This window comes from Stigmatopora argus, chromosome 17 (genome assembly GCF_051989625.1).
Source record: "Stigmatopora argus isolate UIUO_Sarg chromosome 17, RoL_Sarg_1.0, whole genome shotgun sequence".
Lineage (NCBI taxonomy): Eukaryota > Metazoa > Chordata > Actinopteri > Syngnathiformes > Syngnathidae > Stigmatopora > Stigmatopora argus.
The window spans coordinates 10,104,614-10,123,473 of NC_135403.1; the positions used below are offsets into that span (position 1 = coordinate 10,104,614).

Sequence of the window (18,860 nt, forward strand, 5' to 3'; positions counted from 1 at the left end):
CATTATGGGCCAACAAATCATCTTGGGCAGGGGCCAGCTGCCATTTACAATCTAAAGGAAATTCCTTTTGCCCTTCATATGTTGTAAAGCCATCTTATGTTCCGATATATAATTTGGACATTGAGCAACTGTTTCCAATAATCTTTGATTCAGATTTCTAACCTAGTATTTTCCTGTCATATCCTAAATGAGAAGCGAGACTATAGTTATTTGACGAGGGTGGTGGTTAGTGCCTCAGCCTCACAGTTCAGAGATTGAAAGTTCAAACCCAGGTGGGTTCTGATCTCCCTGCATGGAGTTTGCATCTTCTCCCTGGGTGTATGCTGGTTGAACACTGTGCTTCGCTGTGAGCCATTGTGCCCTGCGATTGGCTGGCCACCAATACAGGGTATCTCCTGCCTGGTGCCGTAGTTGGCTGGGATAGGCTCCAGCATTCTCATGACCCTTGTGGAGATAAGCTGAAAATGAATGAATTGCTTGATCACTGCAGCACTTAAGAGAGGACGTCAAGTTTCTATCATTGTATATCCTCTGACGGACAAAAACTTGCCAGCAGGAAGGTAGTCTATATGAGCACAAGGTTGAACTGTTTCAAGCAAGAAATAGTTGGTTGGCTTCAATGCACAATTCTGGAGTTGTCCCAGTAAGAGGTGCCAAGGCATCTGTTCATTAGGGCTTACCCCGGAGCATGAGAAGCTAGCATCCCGTTGCTTTCAGAGCACTCATGCTGGTGACTCTATTGTTCTACATACATGAGGACTTAAATGCTCTTATGAGCAATAACAGTGAGACCAGTAAGAAGAAAGCGGCCAATGAAAGGGGGAGCTTGGCTGCACTGCCCATGCTGCTGCCCTCAAGACCCAACTGTAGATAAGTGGAAGATCATGCTGTATGATATGTGCCAAAGCAATAATTACCATATTGCTCTATAAAGCAGTAATCACTGTATTGCCTTAGCGATTTTGTGTTCTATAGGCATTTATGGTACACTATGAATCTCTTTTAGGAGGATGCCAATTTTTTTTCCTCTTAATTTGAAAAGCCTAGACATAACCAAGTGTTTTTCTCCTGTGTCTGTCTGTTTAAATGTTAATATGCAATTTCAAATCAGTCAATCACCATGAAGGCCCTACAGTCAATTATAAGCTGCTTCATGAGCTCTGCTTAAAAAAAAAAAGCAAAAAAATGTTATGACTTTTTAATGGGGGACCCAACAAGACAGATTTGATATTAAGAAATTAATATTACTACCAGTACTCATAAAACTTCTAACCGCATATAATAAAAACTCGTCTTATAATGATAAAATGCTGTCTAGGCTTTGCTAATCACATTAATCAAAAAAGCAGTGAAATGTGACTGGTCTGTTATTCCAGTAGACATGCATTTTCTCAAAACAGTAATATAAGTATTTGAAGGAGCTTCTACTTCAGTATGAAAAGGAGTCCTGTGGATTTGACAACTTGTATCATGACACTGAATTGGATTAACTTTCCTTTTAGTTGACAGTATTACAGCAATGTCAGGACTGACAGTGGCAGCAGAGATGGAATCACATCTCCCAAATGGTCTTATCTAGCATTGGATCTACTTCTACTTGGGCGACTATGCGTTTCTGATCCCTTACATGTCACAATGGTTTAACCTCTGTCAAGTACAATAGGATAGAATGCAGACTTGACAATATACCCCTGAGTAAAAGTGGAACCATGGGTAAAAAGAAGAGAAAATGGATAGGGAATGTTGTGTCATAAAATGCTAGAGAAAGGTAAAATGTCAGAGCTCAAAAGTGGTTTGGCTTAAGGTGGTTTAATTTTAATTAACCTTGGCACCTAATTATATATATACAAACCCTTTCCTAAAAGCCTCTATTTTTCCCCATCCAGTGAGCTGAGTGGATTGAGGACGTAGAAGAAGTGGATCAAACTGTAAGTAGCCTATTCTATTATTCTGACCAAAACATTTTACTGAAGACTGCTTTGACGAAGTGACAACTGATGTATTACAAGATGCATAAAAGTTATTAACAATGACATCGGTACAAAAACAACAAGTCTTTAGTCTGCGTTCTTAGCCCCAGAGTCGTCAAAAGAATATAACAGTTTTAATATTTTCAGTTGCTAAATGATTTAGTAGGCGCTCGAGATACGATGTTCATGGAGCCCAAGAGGCTTCCGTGCCAGCGTTCTCTTCTTTTTTCTGTCTTAACCACTTGCCCTGTGTTGTGTTGATTCATTGGACTTGCTCCCTCTTCTGACCCACTTTCAATTTGGTATTGCAACTCGTTAAACGATAAAGACAACAGGTTTCGGGTACTGCTTTTCATTGATTCATACTTCCTTTATCCGGAATCTTGCTTTCGACTACGCCATCGGTTTTAACTGCGCAGTGACTTACATAATCTAATTTTATTGTACATACAATTTCAATAGTTATGGACCTGTGAGAGTATTGTCAAGTCTTTTTTAAAATTTAGTTTATAATACATCAATTAAAAAAAGCAATTAAGGCTTTTTACTGGAACACATTTCCAACATAATGAACCAATTAAAATGTGAAAATAGTGGTTGCAATGGAGAATGCCATTCAAGGCGCATTCAATTGTTCCATTTTTCACTCAAAGGCACTCTTCTCTGAGGAAATGTAAGGTTAAACCGATAACATTCTATCTCTTTAGACTCCATACTTGCTTGACCATGCAGCTAAATATACACTATGGACTATTAATGAGTAATTGAGAGATAAGTCAATATTCAGCACACACTGATTTAAGCGTTTTTCTTTTATAAGGTGACCAATCAGGATAACGTTAGTATGCAGTGGTATTTTCGTTGTTTTACAATGTTTTTTTTGTATGTAGTTGATTGCATTTAAGAGCCACAACAACTTTGATGCTTGCAAGAAATTATCGTTTTTATAATACATGGCTTTAATTATACTTTCAATACGATAACTAAACTAAGACAATCACCCGCTGCTGGAGGGTCACCACAGATCGAGTTCTCTAATGGTCAGCTTTAAACATGAATAATTTAACAATAAGACAAATAGATGTGTCCCAGCTGTTACAGAGTCATAAACAGGAAGTAATACCATCTTGCTTAAATGAATCAAGTCCCTGCTCCATGTGAACTCCGTGTTCGCGGCATTGTCAGTCTAATAAGAAAGGCTATGTTGATTTTCACGGCAAAGTAAATGAGAATTATTTTTATATGCATCTATGAATCTTCCCATATTTCCCTAGAGGCTTCAAGTACTCTTATTGCATCACAAGTACCATATGTTTTTTCCATCTGTTCATCTTTTTTCTCCTATCTCCACCATCATTTTCATCCACAATAACATGAAGACAATCAACACGGGTCAAGTGGTCTCTGCCCAACCAAGCCTGCCCCTTCAAAATCCAAATATAAAAGAGAGATTATGATCCGAATACAAAAAGTTAATTCAATGCAAATGGGATTATTTCTTTATGAATGGCCACATATGTAATTCATAGCCTTTATTCTACGGATAATTATTATTGCACCAACAATGTCCAAACACCGTTATTGCATTGATTTTCACTCTGAACTCTTCAAAAAGAGATGTTTGATAACTGGTTCTTGATGTGACATGTTGCAGCTTGTCGAGCTTTGATCCCACTGTGTCGAACTGTAACCCATTTTTTTGCGGGCTCATTTCCCGCCTCTTCAATATATAGTAGATTGCTATGTTATCTTCATAGAAGCCACCGCAATTTGTGCGGAAGGAAGTCAGTTTCTATGTCCACTGCACTACACTCATGTCATAGTTTTCTCAGAGATTTGCAATGGCAAGAACAGATCCTTTGTTTTTACAGCCTACGGAATTAAAGTGGAGCATTAAGCCATCGTGAATAGGCAATAAAGTTGAGGCAATGTAGTGAGACCGGTGATCTGTTGGACACAAGAGAGAAAGACCAATCGCACTGATCAAATTGACAATCTGCACACACATATACTCAATCAATCAGTAGAAAAACCTTTAACCAAGCCCAAGGTGATATCAGTGGCAAGACCGAGGCCTGCTAGAAAAATATCTTTCTACAATTGGCAGTCATCCGAAATAAGATAATTATTAGAGTAATATATTGGAAGATTACATTACTACTTTGCAATGATTGCACTATGAATCTAAACTATGAGATGATCCAGAAACACTACATTAGCAAATGATAAGCACTATAGTTTTAAACTATAATTATATATATATATATATATATATATATATATATATATATATATATATATATATATACATACATACATACACAATGATCTCACATCACCAATACCAAAGTTTCTAAATTAAATCAAATGAAAAAGAAACACAAATTTCCACTTGCAGCAAGCATCATCAGTAGCTGTCATTGATTTTACCAGGACAAAAGCTTCTGTGAAGGATGAATGTAGCTGAACCAGACAGTGAGCTTCTAGCCGTCCGTTAGAGAAATGAGAACAGCAAGCACCTGTCAGTGTGTGTTTCCGAGTGTGCGTCCACCAAAATGCAAGCAAGATATCCTGCAGCGAGCTCATGTTCACCGCAACCCATTTGGAAACCATTACAATCATTACCGACCTGTGTGGGGGCTACGTATAAAGCTGATGGCAGTAGTTACTAGAATGATACATAGTACATCGAGACTCTAGGTGGCATTATGTTAGTTTACGCACTGGAGGAAGCTGCACTTGGGCAGCAGCGAAAGTGCTTGGTAGATAGCAAGGTTACAATATTTAATGGATTCACTGATGCTTTATTGTTACGCAGGCTCGATTTACTAACTTGCCTGGAAAATAAATGGTGTTGTGAGATTCAGGTGTATTTTGGCCAAAAAGCTCCAGTGCACCTTTAAGGAAATAGTCAATTATGGTACATTTATATTTTGACCACAGGACCCAGTTTATCCCACATTTTGCTGGTGGGCAGTCTTGCATTGTGTCCTCTTGCCTATTTTTTAATGTATCTGACTTAAATGGAAATGTGGTTTAACACAGCCCACATCAGGTGAATTCAACTGAAGTGCTGCAATACACTTTAGGCAATGTTGGAGGATATTAAATTTAGAATGAATCTATTATAAATTCAACATTACGAATGTGCACTTTTCCTTCGAGCTAATATTTTTTTATGTGCCTGACTATCTTTTGCTGCTAAAACATGAAAATACCACTTTTGAATAGCACAAGTTTTGTGTCTATAATTTTATGTACCCAAATACCTGGGTACAACAAAACTGCATTATTTCATATCCAGAGTTAATACTGTGGTATTCATAACAAGGCACTGTTGTAGTTTAAATTCCTACGTGTCAATATTTTATTTATAAAAAATATGTACAATGATTCTAAGCTTCTTTTCCCCGTGTACTTATTATTGAGCTTGGGACCATGCTCTACAAGTGCTGTTTAAAAGGATTAGGATCACTACCTTCACATACATAACTCAATATACCCCTTACATCCAAGCATAATCCTAAATCAAATAGAATTAGCGGGGGAAGGAATTGTAAAGATTTGTTTAGTGTATTGACTTCATGACAAGCAGCAGAGGGGAGATTAGTTTGGATGAAAAAGACTGATCAACTTAGGCATGAACTGCATCCACACCATAAGAATAAAAGACACGTGTAGTGCAGCAATGCATTCAAAAATTGGAAATGTAACAGTTTTGCAAAGTTGTGGTACTTTAAATGAATGTCAACATCTCCACACAAATGAAGTAAAGTGCTTTACTTTGCTTGTTAGTTGCCACCATTTTGCAGGAATTGTGCTACAAAGAAATCCCTTTGGAATATCAATCACTTTTCCTCTTTTTAACATTGCAGCAGGGATTTGTCCCGATCCCAATGCACTGCTCATATCTTATAAAACACCTGGTGTTCTATTTTTAGCCATCAATTCCTATTATGCTATTCAGGATCATAGATACATGCATAGATGCAGACTATTCTTTGAAAAGGTCACTAGTCAATCGCAGGGAAATCCGAGAGACAACCATCCACACTGTTTCAGACATAACCTCCTGCACCAAACCAACATACCATCAGTAAGTAATATCATTAAAAATTTAGCATTAGTACCACAACCACACTATATGCCAATATAAAATGTCTGTGCTGTCCCTTAATATTGATGTGATAAACAGGCAGCAACTAGAGAGCCCACTGAATAAATGTATTCTTCACATAAAAGCCAATGTTTATATTGATGAAAATGGAATGACTCCTGAAGCGCTCCATCCATGCATTTTACTATCATCAAGAGTCTTCTCGCATTAAACTGTTGCTTCGAAGAGACATTCTAATAAACTAGCACCAAAGTGTGGTACTGTTTTGATTTGAATAGATAATATCCTCCAGCCTTTCCATCAATAAATGTGCCATTTTGCATAGGAAAACTAGGAGGCAAAAAACACCCTGATTTATTGTCCGTTTGAATAAGAGCAGCTGCGGCAATACCTTAAGTAATGAAGCAGCAATCTGTTTGTGTTTTGTAGCAGCAAGTGATTCGCTCATATATATAAATTTTGTTACCTGACTCTCTTTCGTTCTTCTGACTTAAATCAACATCTTCACAGATGTAGCCAATCCTCTTAGTAGTATGACTACTTTATTTCACTGCATTGTATTTTATTTTATTTGAAGTTGTTGAGGAAAATAGGTCCTAGCCTTGATATCCACATACTCTACATGAATTGGACTGTGTCTCCCTTGTGTGTATATTGGTTGCAGAGACAAAGTGCCTTGCTTTTTTTTCTCCCCAACTTTAAATTGTTTTGGAGAAGGCAATGTGCATATATATGTCCATTCAAAATTGTTTTGTATAAACACTGGCATTGTCTGTTGTTTTGGGGTGTCTTTAAGGTAAATGAGTCATTTTAGTCAAAGCTCCTTAAGCAGAGACAGCGAGAGAGTGAGAGAGAGAAAGAAAGAGAGAGAGAGAGAATATATCAGCTCTACTCTTTTTTTTTTTCGCCCACAGCCCCCTAGGTTAAAAACTGCTCTTCTGATGTGTTATCGGCGCCACACAGGCCCATATACTGTACATTTGGCTAGGTTTAGTTAACTGAAAAAATAAAGCTAGCCAAAGCAACAGGCCCGTTAAATATTATATATGTTAAGGATGCATAACAGTTTAAATAGAGTAAAATGTGTCTGGGTGTTTATATATTTAACCAAAAGAAGTTCAGGACAGAAATTTAATCGCCCTTGTTGTTTCTTCATTTAAATACCTAGAGCACTGGTTATTGGAAGACCATTTTTGTGTTTGTCTCTTTCTTTTATATTCTTTAAATACATCCTGGTAACCTCAAAATAACTCTCAGAAGATCTTAAAACAAAGATTGCTCTCAACCTCATGGTTTATGATAGGGATACAAGGAGAGATCAGAGATGCAAGCTGTCAGTTTTCACTATGAGGAATATATAGTAAGGAAATAGTAGACCAAAAGCACCATTCTAGTTAAAGCCTGGCATGACAGGCCAAATATATCAGAGGTGAAGGATGGTGTGAAAAAATCAAACCTACCTATAGATCATCTCCAAATACCTAAAACATGCTTAACCATAGTTGGACAAGTTCCTGTCAAAACCAGCAGATTCTTAAGAAAAATGTTTAATAATTACTGATAAAGTTAGAGTTGCGACAGGGTGAATACTTTAAAAAGACAACAATTACCATCGCAATATGCCTGTATGTACTGTAGGCCACATTGTATCTTGTACGCAATGTATAAAGGCCGCATATCTAATGAAAGGATATTACCGCCATGGCGACACTGATTGAATTATAAATGACTTGGTAATATGATAAATTTGCTCTTTTATGTAACCTTCACAGTGAATGCTGATCATTAGCTTGTAAAGTCATACTTGATATTTCACATTTTAAACATGATGTTAAATAAGCCTTCAGTGTTTCACATATGTTGCAAAAATCATATGCCATTCCATCTACCGGCACTAAATTGAGCAGAATTATTAACTATGAACACATTGAACTACATTAATTTCTACTTATATACAACACCGCAATCAGAAAAAAGTAAAGAAGCTCCAGTGGTGGCCCAAAACATGTCCTTTTTTCTTTATCTGAACCCATACAACAATGTCCTCATTTTACATTATTATTCATCAATCAAAATGAATAAAAAAGCCATAAATCAGTTCAGGCAGTTCAAAAATAGAATATTTTGGTCTATCAGAATACAATGAAAACAGTTTAACCTGTACTGAATGTTAGGAAAACCCAAGTCACAACAATGGCTGTGAGGCAAAAATTCTCATTATCTATTTGTTTCATCTAGCAATAATGCAAAGAAAATCAGTCAACTCAAACTATAAAAGCTTGTGAGGTACTGGTAAGCCAAGCCAACACTTTACTGTAAGTCCAGAGAAATCAGTAATTGCAGCCTCTCTAAAAACAACAAGTAGGGGTTACACACTGTAGGTCAATGGTCAAGCCCACTGCTTGGCTGAAGAAAGCAAAAAAGTAACCTGATCTAACACATCCACATGGTCAGTGCAGAAATAGATTTAAACGTCATGAGGGCATGGAGCCACCCTGCCTTGTATCACTTATTGGCAGGCTGATATGGAACGGCAGTCATTACGTAACCAAGCTCGAGTTTGGGGACACTTAAAATCTGTGCCAATATGATGGCAAAAATAAGCATGTTAGTAGAAAAAAAATCAGCAAGACACGCATACCACTAGGACGACTTCAACCAGCCCATCATTTTCGAAGTGAACTGCGTCAAAGACTTTCTACCCCTTCGAAAATGCATCACTGTTGAGGGGACGCATGATGAACTCATCTAAGCACAGTAATACTCATATTGCTAAGTTAGTCCAGTTTGATTGTATAACATATAACACAATCTGGAGATTGTGTGTATCTTGCAGTCTCCAGAGAATGAATTTCAGTTTGTTTACTCTAAGAAGGAGATATTAGGCAAATGTCATATATTTCCAACTGGATTTGATAATCATGGAGATCCAATATATGTTTCAAATATAAATGAATATAAAAATAATGCTATTTGCCCTGCAAAAACTGAGAACGTTTTTTTGGGGGCAATTTTTTAAAAGCAGTGACTCTCTCCCTCTAGTGGTATGCGAATGTACATCACCAACAGTTTGATGCTTGCATGGAAATATGCATCTTAATAATTTGCGCAAACAAAAGCTCCAACCTCGTAAGCTTTTTAATTATTTTTTTACAAGGAGGGAAAAAATACATTTCAGCAATATTTGTTGACTTGCTCATAGGAAAGTACGTCCTTGGAAGTTGAAAGCAAATGCAGCAACCCACACACCCCTGTTATCAGCCAACATGTTTTTCTCTGTTTAATTGCTGCCAGTTTTGTCGAAATGTCATCCTTTCAAACACATTCTTGACTCTACATCCTTCTCTTTTGATCTTGTAGTGTCATAGTTGCTATAATTTCCTCTCTCTCCCTTTCCCTACTGGACAAACAGCATTTCAAGTAATACATACAGGCAAGAGCGTAATGTCGGCATCAGTAGGCCACTTAAGCCTAACACCCAAGAGTCATGTGGGATCAAATCCACATCAAAGCCTGGCCAATGATGTTATAAGAGCTCTGCAACAAAGGAACAATAATTAAAGCCTCATGGATTTCCAAAACACTGTGGCGCGCACACACACACACACAGTGTATGTATACCACTGCCTGAAGTCATGCTGATTCATAGAGCTCAGCTTGATGTTTGTCACAAAGACGCTCCAACCTTTTGTCACTCGTGACGCAAACAGATACCTGCCATACAATATGTAAGCGTCCAAATCCATCCAGTAAACATATTTAAAACACTCTCATCCGCTGAGCATAGGCTCATTTGCTCAAGATTGAGTTGACATGCACAGCAGAGTACATAGTTAGTTGTAAAAAAAAAAAAAAAAAAACATGAGATGAAATGCACTATTTAAGGAAGCAAACTCATGAGAATATGCGTTGGCCACAGTAGACATTTTCATATATTTTTACATTCACTTTTATAGTGATCATGTAATTAATATCCCAAATGAGCAATTCTTTCTTCTCCATTTTTTTAAATCCTCAGATTAGTCCTTGTTTAATGAGCTTCCTCTATTTAAAGATCAGTCTGAAGAAGGATGATCTTACAATACTTCAATACTCTGGAATAGCCATTGTTGGGGTATTGACCTACCCACATAGAAATGTGCAAGTGTCATGAGAGAATACAAACTTTCTGACCATTTTTATCCCATTTAAAGGTCAGATTTGATACTCCTCTGCAGGCAAAAAAACAAACAAAAAAATGTTGGCTCGGGGGGTAATGCTGCTTATTCTGAAAATGAATGCATGACTTTAAACACATAACCAGCAGATTCCCTTTTACCTCTTCAGTTTCCACATCCTCCATAGCCTCAGTAGGTTCCGGCACTTTCACAAACCACCACTGGATCTCCAAATAAACTGACGTGGTTCCGCTCTGGAACGCGCACGCCATCTCTATGTTTTGTCCCTCTTTAACCGTCATGTTAGAGGGTAGATCAGTGAAGCGACCTGCGGAAGATGGAATGGAGATGCGTGGGGGTGGGGGTGGGAGTTGCGGAGATCATAAGTGAAGAAAAGAAGGAGAGCAAGGGAATGAGAGAAAGCATTGTAGCTATGATTTAGTAATGTCTGCACGCCTAAAAAAAGCAGGAATTCATTAACTGGGGAGTTTGAAAGGTCTCTGTACCTCCCAATTTCTCATCAAAAGGGGCACATTGCGCTAAAAAGATGAATGGAATAAATCATTTGACTGTCCATTAGTTTTTTTTTTAATTAAGTGAGTTAAGACGATGGCAAAGGGAAAGATGACTTGCGGAAACCACTTGATAAATTAGGAATAAATATTTGTTTTTCTTTATTTTATTTTATTTAGTTTGGTGTGGTGGTCTTTCAGATGTCTCTGTATTTATTATGCCCCCAAGAAGCATCGAGAAAGTGAAACCCGATGCTTGATGAAGGGCAGATGCTTTTCAGGACATTGGACAGTGACATTTAGCCGCTATCCGTGGTCCTGAACCGCTTTTTTTTCCACGAGGCATTTATATCACCAGGGGATTTCATACGCGACATACTTGGACATATCAGCAATCACCAGTTGCATTTTCATCCTTTCCCCCTTTTTTCTGCTCGGTCTTTCATCGCAATGGCGTTGTCCCCTGTCTGTGACATTTTTTAAACCCCCTCACTCATTAGATTTATGACTTTGCTCTTGAAGATATGGGGCAGCACTCCCAGACAACATCATTTTTTATAATAGTTTCTCAAATTGACAAGCCTGGCAAATCTTACCTTCAAAGGAAAATCCGAAATGCACACAAAACCCAGCCAATAAAATAAATCCAGCGGTATCGTGAGAAGTCCTCATCGTTGCACTGTGAATGGTTTCTTTACATGAGCTGCAGAAGGGGGCAAAAAGACGAAGCCAGGGAAAAAGGATGAAGAAAAAAAAAGAACAAATCAAACACTTGCAGAGCTGCTGTTTGTAAGCGGAGGCTGCTGCAGGTTGCACATGCCGCAAAACTAGCGCCAGTCGTTGCTCAACTTCTTCCTGTCCGCTATTTTTTTCCGTGCGTGGCGACTGGCGACTGCTCGACTGGAGTGTGCAAAATAAGCAGCAGGCTGCGGGACTTGCTGTGCAACACCGGAGAGACGTCAGTCAGTCTGCTGGTGAATCACTGTGTGCCATTCGCTCTTCACTTTTTTTTCTTTTTTTCTTGCCCAAGCTCCTCTTCAGCTCTCCATCCTCGGGCCACTCATTTAAAACATTGCATATCTCTGCAGTTTTATGCAAATATCTACCCTTTGCGGTGTGAAATCTTCAGCGAGCAAACGTTAGAATGCTCAACAAATTGTTTTTTTGGTCTTCAATTTGACATTCCTGTTTATTCCAAAGAGAATGTAAGGTGGCTTTAGTATGGATTTTTTTTTTTTGGTTGAAGGTGGGCGTGGCCAAAATTGCAGGGTACTTAAAGTGTGGAAAAGCAGCCCTGGAAGATGAAATGAGGGTGGGGGGCGCTGTTACGGCAGGGCAAGTGCTGCGAGTCATAAGTCATTAGTTTAAAAAGGATCCCGGTGGAATATTATTAGTCTCATGGGCAGACTGGGAACATGCAGTCCTCTTACATTATGCACACATCGTGCCACTCCTTGGATTAGTGAAAATGTATTCAGAGTACAATATGGGGGCATCCAACTGGATAAATCACCTTTTGACTTAAAAAAAAAAATTCCAATAGTGACTCCTAAAATGAAATATACTACTCACAGGCCCGTGTTTCTTTCTTTCATTTTTTTCCAAGGCATAATTATGCTGTTCTTTTGGGAATAAATAACAGTCATTTAGAATGTGCATGTTGTTCTTCACTTTAGTTTACTACCGCACTATTGCAGATCAGTTTGCTATTGTAGCTTTTTGATCAACTGGAGAATGACCTCTTCAAAACTGCAGTTATTCTAGAATAACAAAGATAATCTATGCATCTCAATACCCTGATTGTATAATTTGATTAAACATTTTCCTTAGATTGTCCTCCCTAGGCGCAGTGTTAAAGTCTGAAAGATAGACCAGCCAAGGTGGTAAACAATTATTATGAAGTTGAGCATATGAGCATCTGTGATGATCAGAGGTGTAAATCTGCTTTGAAACTACATTGAAGCTATTCTCAGTTTTTACCAAACAACACAAATAAGAATAATTTATGCAAGACGCTTGTATAAGTAATCATTTTTTATCACAGTTATTGTTTTATTTATTTAAAGATAAGTGTACGAATCACAATTCGCACCATAATTGCATTATATTATAAAAAGTCATTAATTTCAAATAGTTTAAAGCAAAAGCAGGTGTTTTACATTCAAGAAATGTTTGCAAAACCTAACCCAAGTGTTTTTTACAAAACAAAAATGCTAAACATGTATTTGCTAAACTGTGATTGCCTTTATTTCCAGTAATAAGAAAACTGAAGAAAATGTAAGTTCACGACTTTAGTATTCTAATGGAAACATAACTTTACTGCTACGTTCTCAGGAAACACATTCTTTTCAGAAGAATTTGTACTACTATGAGTGTAGCGCATGGGGTGCTCTTTTGAAGTCTCTGAAGAACTCCCTACGGAGTGAAACTGGTGGAGGGAGGGTTGTGGAATGGATTACCATGAGTGCAAGTTGGTTGCACTTTTGACGTTTGAGGTGGTGAACTTACCACCTACTAAGTCACTATTTTTCAAATAGTGGAATGAAAGCTGAATTTCAGTGTTAAGGTCGGAAGGCAAAGGCAAACAGTCAAACTGGCGCTCCTGTCAGAACTTCCGTTGTTTTCATTCTGTGTCTCATTGCGTTAATTATATGGAAATGGGAATATAGATGAGTTTAAAATGTGGACAAGTTAGAATTGTTTGGTCCAAATTTCATTGGTGGTAATAGTTGTTGCATCAAATCTCGACACCTTATCATGTCTTAATGGGCGAACAGTATCGTAACATCAACTACAGATTTGGAGTCTGTATGTTTAGGTCCTTCAGACTCTTGTTTAATTCACTGAAAAGTTGCCCACATTTTAACAAACACACTTGAGGCAATATTAATATTCTATGGCATTGCTGTGATGCTCTACAACGACACTTTGATCATTCACCAGACGGACAAATAAGAGTGATGCTGAGTCACTTTTGATGCAGTCCTTCTCAGTTTAACTCAGTGCACGGCGAAGAGCATCTGGTCTGCCAGTACAATGGCCATTAGGCAGTGAAACCACACTTTAGCTGGTTCCCTGCCAGCATCCATTTTGTCAGCCTGAGCACACTCCATGATGCTCTCCGGGTGCAACAGAGTGCAACAAAAAATAATTAAACACTCTTTTTTTTTCCAGGTTGATGATGCAAGCAGTAATTAATTACCTTAGCATTCAGCAATGTTCATTAATATGATTGCCACAATCATAATGCTTTCCACCGAACTCTCATATTTCCTTATCACTCTACCCAAGGTTGCCCGGTTATGATATTGTATTTGTCCAGAGCAACTTGAATTTGAATGGTAATTCATGAAAATGAAACGTTAAGCATCCATGAGTTCCAGTATAGAAGTATTTGTGCCTTACTGTTGCATCCTTTGCACCTACATAAAAACTAACAAATGTAATCCAGCTGCTGTAGCATTCAGAATTCTTTAAAATGAAACAACAGCACTGAGTATATGAAAACTAATTGTGAAATTTAAAGGCGATCCGGCCTTCATAATGTGGTACATGGGTATCCAAATATTTACATGTTTCAAATTGGACTCTACTCAAAAAGATGGCCTCCATGTAGACTGAATAGTTTTTACCCCAGACTCAATTTTGACCACTTGCGATCAAGAAATGGTTCCTATTTTTAACGCATCTGTCTGAAATCATGATTGTATTCATCTCATGACTGAGTCACATATAAAATGGGACCGTGCTTCAAATTGGTGACCTGTGACAAATGACTTTTTGTGCCTCATAATGATGTTGTCTCTGTAAGTCTTTCATCTTGTCATGATTGAAGCAAACACAATCAGCTCTGAGAGGTACCTGTGAGCCTCTTTACCGGCTAAAATGCAAAGCTAGTCACACATCAACGAAAGCATCTAATCAAATATTTAAGCTATCAGCTCCACAGCAAATCCATTTAAATGTGTCGAGCCTCAGGTATAATTACGACCCGTGATGATAAACAGTCTCTTCTGCAAAAGTTAGAGGGCCATATTATGGCATTGTGCTGCTTCCAGCCAGGTGATGAGGTAAATGATAGCAGCGTGGCAATCTAAACACAGTTTCTTGCTTAATGATAATTACCTGTCTCACCACGGTCGGTTTCTGGAAGATCTTTATGTTTATGCCATCTTTGTGCTCCATGGGCAGATCTATGAGCATATCAAAATAAATCATACAGAGAACAAAATGTGTATAGTGAAATTGTTTGGAACATTTTCTCCATAATGGTCTTCAAAGTCAGAAGGACTGAACAATTAATTGCTCTTTCAGCATGGCTCTGTGTTAGCTGGGCCAACACAAATCGTCATTGGCTTTAAAAAGGCAGTGCATGACGGTGAGCCAATATGCACAAAAGAGACCCTGAAGCATGTAGATGAAACACCCGAACAACACTATGCCGTCACACTAATTATCTCATAATGGACCCATAAATGAAGCATATGTCAAGGAAAGACCTTTTAAATGAGTCTGAACTTTTGAATGCATACGCACATAATAATTCTCTGACCTTGGCACATGTGAGGAATTTCAAGTTCAAGCAGATTTACATAATTGAGATTGAACTGAATTTGCCAGAAATCGTGCAAATGCTGTTCAAGATCAATGTTGGCTCATGCTTTTTACATCTCTTGTTTTGTAAGAACTTAGAAACTGGTTGAACACTAACATTGATTGTTGTTGTTATTTGTGCACTTCATGGTGAAGCTTTAAATCTGATTATACTTGTATAATGACAATAAATGCATTCAATTCAATTGATTTTGCACATACCTTGAGTTTGAATCTTAGCCAAAATTATTTGGCTGTCTAATACATTCATGACCAAAATATTTATGGGTTAAATCCTGTTGATCCTCATCATTATTAGAACAATGACTCAATGGTGATGACTAAGACATATTGCCGTTGTATTTTTTTAAATTGAAATATTCACCAAATTGGCTCATGTTATCTGTGTCCCATCTGCAGCTTCATCAACAACCTGGCTGCTGGCCCGCTCACCAGTCCGATCCCCTGCAGCTGGGGGTGGCCTCTGCTGCGGGGACACAGTTGGCAGCTGAAAACAGGACTCATCCATCAGTGACCAGACATGGAACCCGAGCTTCTTCCACTTCGCACTGGTGAGTGTGACACACACAGGAAAAAAAACAATTAGGGGAAAAACACCTTTCAGTCATTAAGCAGCACAGTGCTGGAACAAAATACAAAATAATCAGAGGAATGTCCCAATCGTTTCAGACAAAAAGCGGAAGTACAGTGTCAAATAAAAATGACATGACTTTTCTACTAGAATGCACTCACTGTTTTCCCTAGAGAAAGTTCTTGTTTTAATTGAAGAAACCAACACCAATGTAGGGGAGTTTTTCTTTTCTTCCATTTGTCTTAGTAACATTAACATAAATGGAGATTCAGAACCTTGAGGCCAATGGGCTAAACACCTGTGTACTATTGGATTGGATTAGATTGGATAACTTTTTTCATCCCATATTCGGGAAATTTCGTTGTCACAGTAGCAAGAGGGTGAGAATGCAGATATAGGAAAGGCATTTTAGACATAAATAGATAGGTAATAAGTGAGTTAATAAATAAAATAAATACATGAATAAATATATAAATAAATAAGCGTGTTGCTGAAAAATATATATACATATACATACATACATACATACATAACCATACATATATATATATATATATATATATATATATATATATATATATATATATATATATATATATATATATATATATATATATATATATATATATACACACATGCATGCATGTATACATACATGCCTAATTAATAGATTGACCTAATAGTATATTAAAGGACCTGGAAATAAAAATACTTTAAAGACATAAATATTCTATGTGTAAAATCTATAACATTGCCATTATGCAAAACGACAGCTTATTGCATCTTGACAAAGGGTCACCTTCTTTTGAGATACTGTATGCTCTAAGGTCCACATGGTTCCTTAAGATATAATCCTCTGAGGACCCTGCAAATAGAGTTTTGACTGGGAGATGCTCTGAGGAAATGTGCTGAGGCGCAGTGAGTCGACACCATTGGGAGAGCTTGAATGGCATGAACTGGACCCACTATTGTATCATTCAATCTGTATGCTAACTATGACTATTGAGGCAGAACGGCGTCCTCGATTCGTTAGGTCTGGTGTAGCGAACCGATGGTTTGAATAGATCACTGTGACAAAAGCTGGATAAAAACAAAACGTTTAGGTCTATGTAGCAGTCATATTAGGCTTCTGGTATTTATGACTAACAATCTGCGTGCATCTGCAAAGGACAGAGAGTGAGAAAATATGTCCTTGTATCAACATAGAGTACAACGACTCATGTACACGGCGTACTACATAAATCTGATCGTTCTTTGTTCGGCTCGGCTTTGCACTAAGACATGTTGGCCCTGTAAATTGTTTAAAGTGAAATTCTAGATGAATTAAGACACAAACAAAATGTGATCATGATTTTATTTAGTCTACTTTGTATTAATACAGAACCCAACACACTACATTTACAGAAGCATTGCACTGTGGGCAAATAGCAGAATTACAATGATAAATTCAGTGCCCTGAGGCCATGGTTGGAATGCAAGTGACGGTTCCAATCTTGTTGTGTCCTTGAGCTTTTCATCACCCGTTTGAGATGATATTAAATATTCCCCAGCCCCTTTTTTTCTTGATATTCTGATGTTGACTTCATTTAATCCAATAGCAGAGGTCCTTTACTTTCTGCTCTGTGAATATTGCCAACTATTCTTGAAAAAGGAAAATGGCCACCTGATTGTTGACTGAGAGGAAGGCTGCACTTTGTGAAGTTTAATTTTTGTAAGGTTATATCTATTGGGTCAACATCCATCATTGTGTGACCCTCTTTGCTCCTACCTGTAGCATATGACCAGAATCTGGTTCTTGACCTATCGGAAATCTACTTCAGGACTGCTAGTTCAAGGATGTAGAGTTTTTTTTCTTTCTTTGTTTTTCAGTAGGAGAAAATACTCATTAGTTTATTATTTATGCTTTATCTGAGTGTTGCTCTCCAACACCCAACTAAATGTAGAACGGCGTCAAGTGTCCTTGACATAAATGTTCCAGTCTGTCTCGCAATGATGAGGAGATTGACCTCATTCACTGTACAAATATTTTTTCTTTAAATATCATTTAAGATGCACAATCTTTAAAGTTTATAGCATGGAACACATGATACCGTTTTTTCGTCATACACATTTCATTACAGCTAGATATAAATAAGGATTACTAGTACTAATAGTGTTTGAAAAAACCTGATATCATGCCATGACATGATAGTCATAATATTCTGCCATTATGTATATAGCATTTAATTACCTTTTATCATGTATTCACTGTCATTTTTGCATTCACACGAAAGGTAAACAGATTAGATGACAAATTTCTTCAGATGGAAAGAAAAATACAACACTGATTGTCTGTGAGTCCAAAGGGTGACCCCCAGTCCTCCTGTATCATTAACCTGGTTTGTTGTGAGGCCTTGCCTTATTGTGAGGTGGTGTTTTTGGCACGTTATGTTATCAGTAGTGATGGGCCAACTGATTGCAGCTACACAAGGGAGAGGACATTTCCACAGCCCATCTATCACAGGGTTAGATAAACAGAAAGAGGACTGTCAGCAGCACAAGTAAGCCATCCAAGCTGCCCATTAGAGCTTCAGTTCTAGTCGATGTGGTAAAATGTCATCCATGACCTGAGTGACTGAGAATCTTAGTATAATATGTTAAAGAGACATGGAAGGCAAAAAAAACCGTACATATTTATGAGAAACATTCAGTAGTTTGCTATACAATGCTTAATTAAGTAACGTATTGGACCGTGAACCTAGGATTGGGAAAACTACAGCAAAACTTTTGAGGCAGTGGATATAACAGCTAAGTGAGGAGCTTGCACACTTGGCTGTCAAAATTGAGAAATTTTGAAATTAATATTTTATGCCTGTGCCTTTTCGGCCTGAGTAGGTTCACTCTTTCTCAGCCATATTATTTTGCACTGACTCCCCATTG

The 18,860-nt window shown here is 37.7% G+C and overlaps 1 protein-coding gene and 1 long non-coding RNA gene across 4 annotated transcripts in view; one reads left to right on the forward strand and one right to left on the reverse strand.

The window, feature by feature from the left end:
- Window positions 1-11,941, reverse strand: part of vstm2a (V-set and transmembrane domain containing 2A) — a 29,105-nt gene extending 17,164 nt beyond the window's left edge. The window contains exons 1-2 of the mRNA XM_077623728.1: window positions 11,353-11,941; window positions 10,406-10,572 (exon numbers count right to left, since the gene is read on the reverse strand). Coding sequence (XP_077479854.1) covers window positions 10,406-10,572; window positions 11,353-11,428 — 243 coding nt within the window. The 5' untranslated portion in view covers window positions 11,429-11,941. The remainder of the gene's footprint in view (window positions 1-10,405; window positions 10,573-11,352) is intronic.
- Window positions 1-18,860, forward strand: part of LOC144091430 (uncharacterized) — a 202,581-nt gene that overhangs the window by 110,623 nt on the left and 73,098 nt on the right. For all 3 annotated transcript variants that reach the window (XR_013305700.1, XR_013305701.1, XR_013305702.1), the window contains exons 10-11: window positions 1,887-1,928; window positions 15,770-15,921. This is a non-coding gene — a long non-coding RNA (uncharacterized LOC144091430). The remainder of the gene's footprint in view (window positions 1-1,886; window positions 1,929-15,769; window positions 15,922-18,860) is intronic.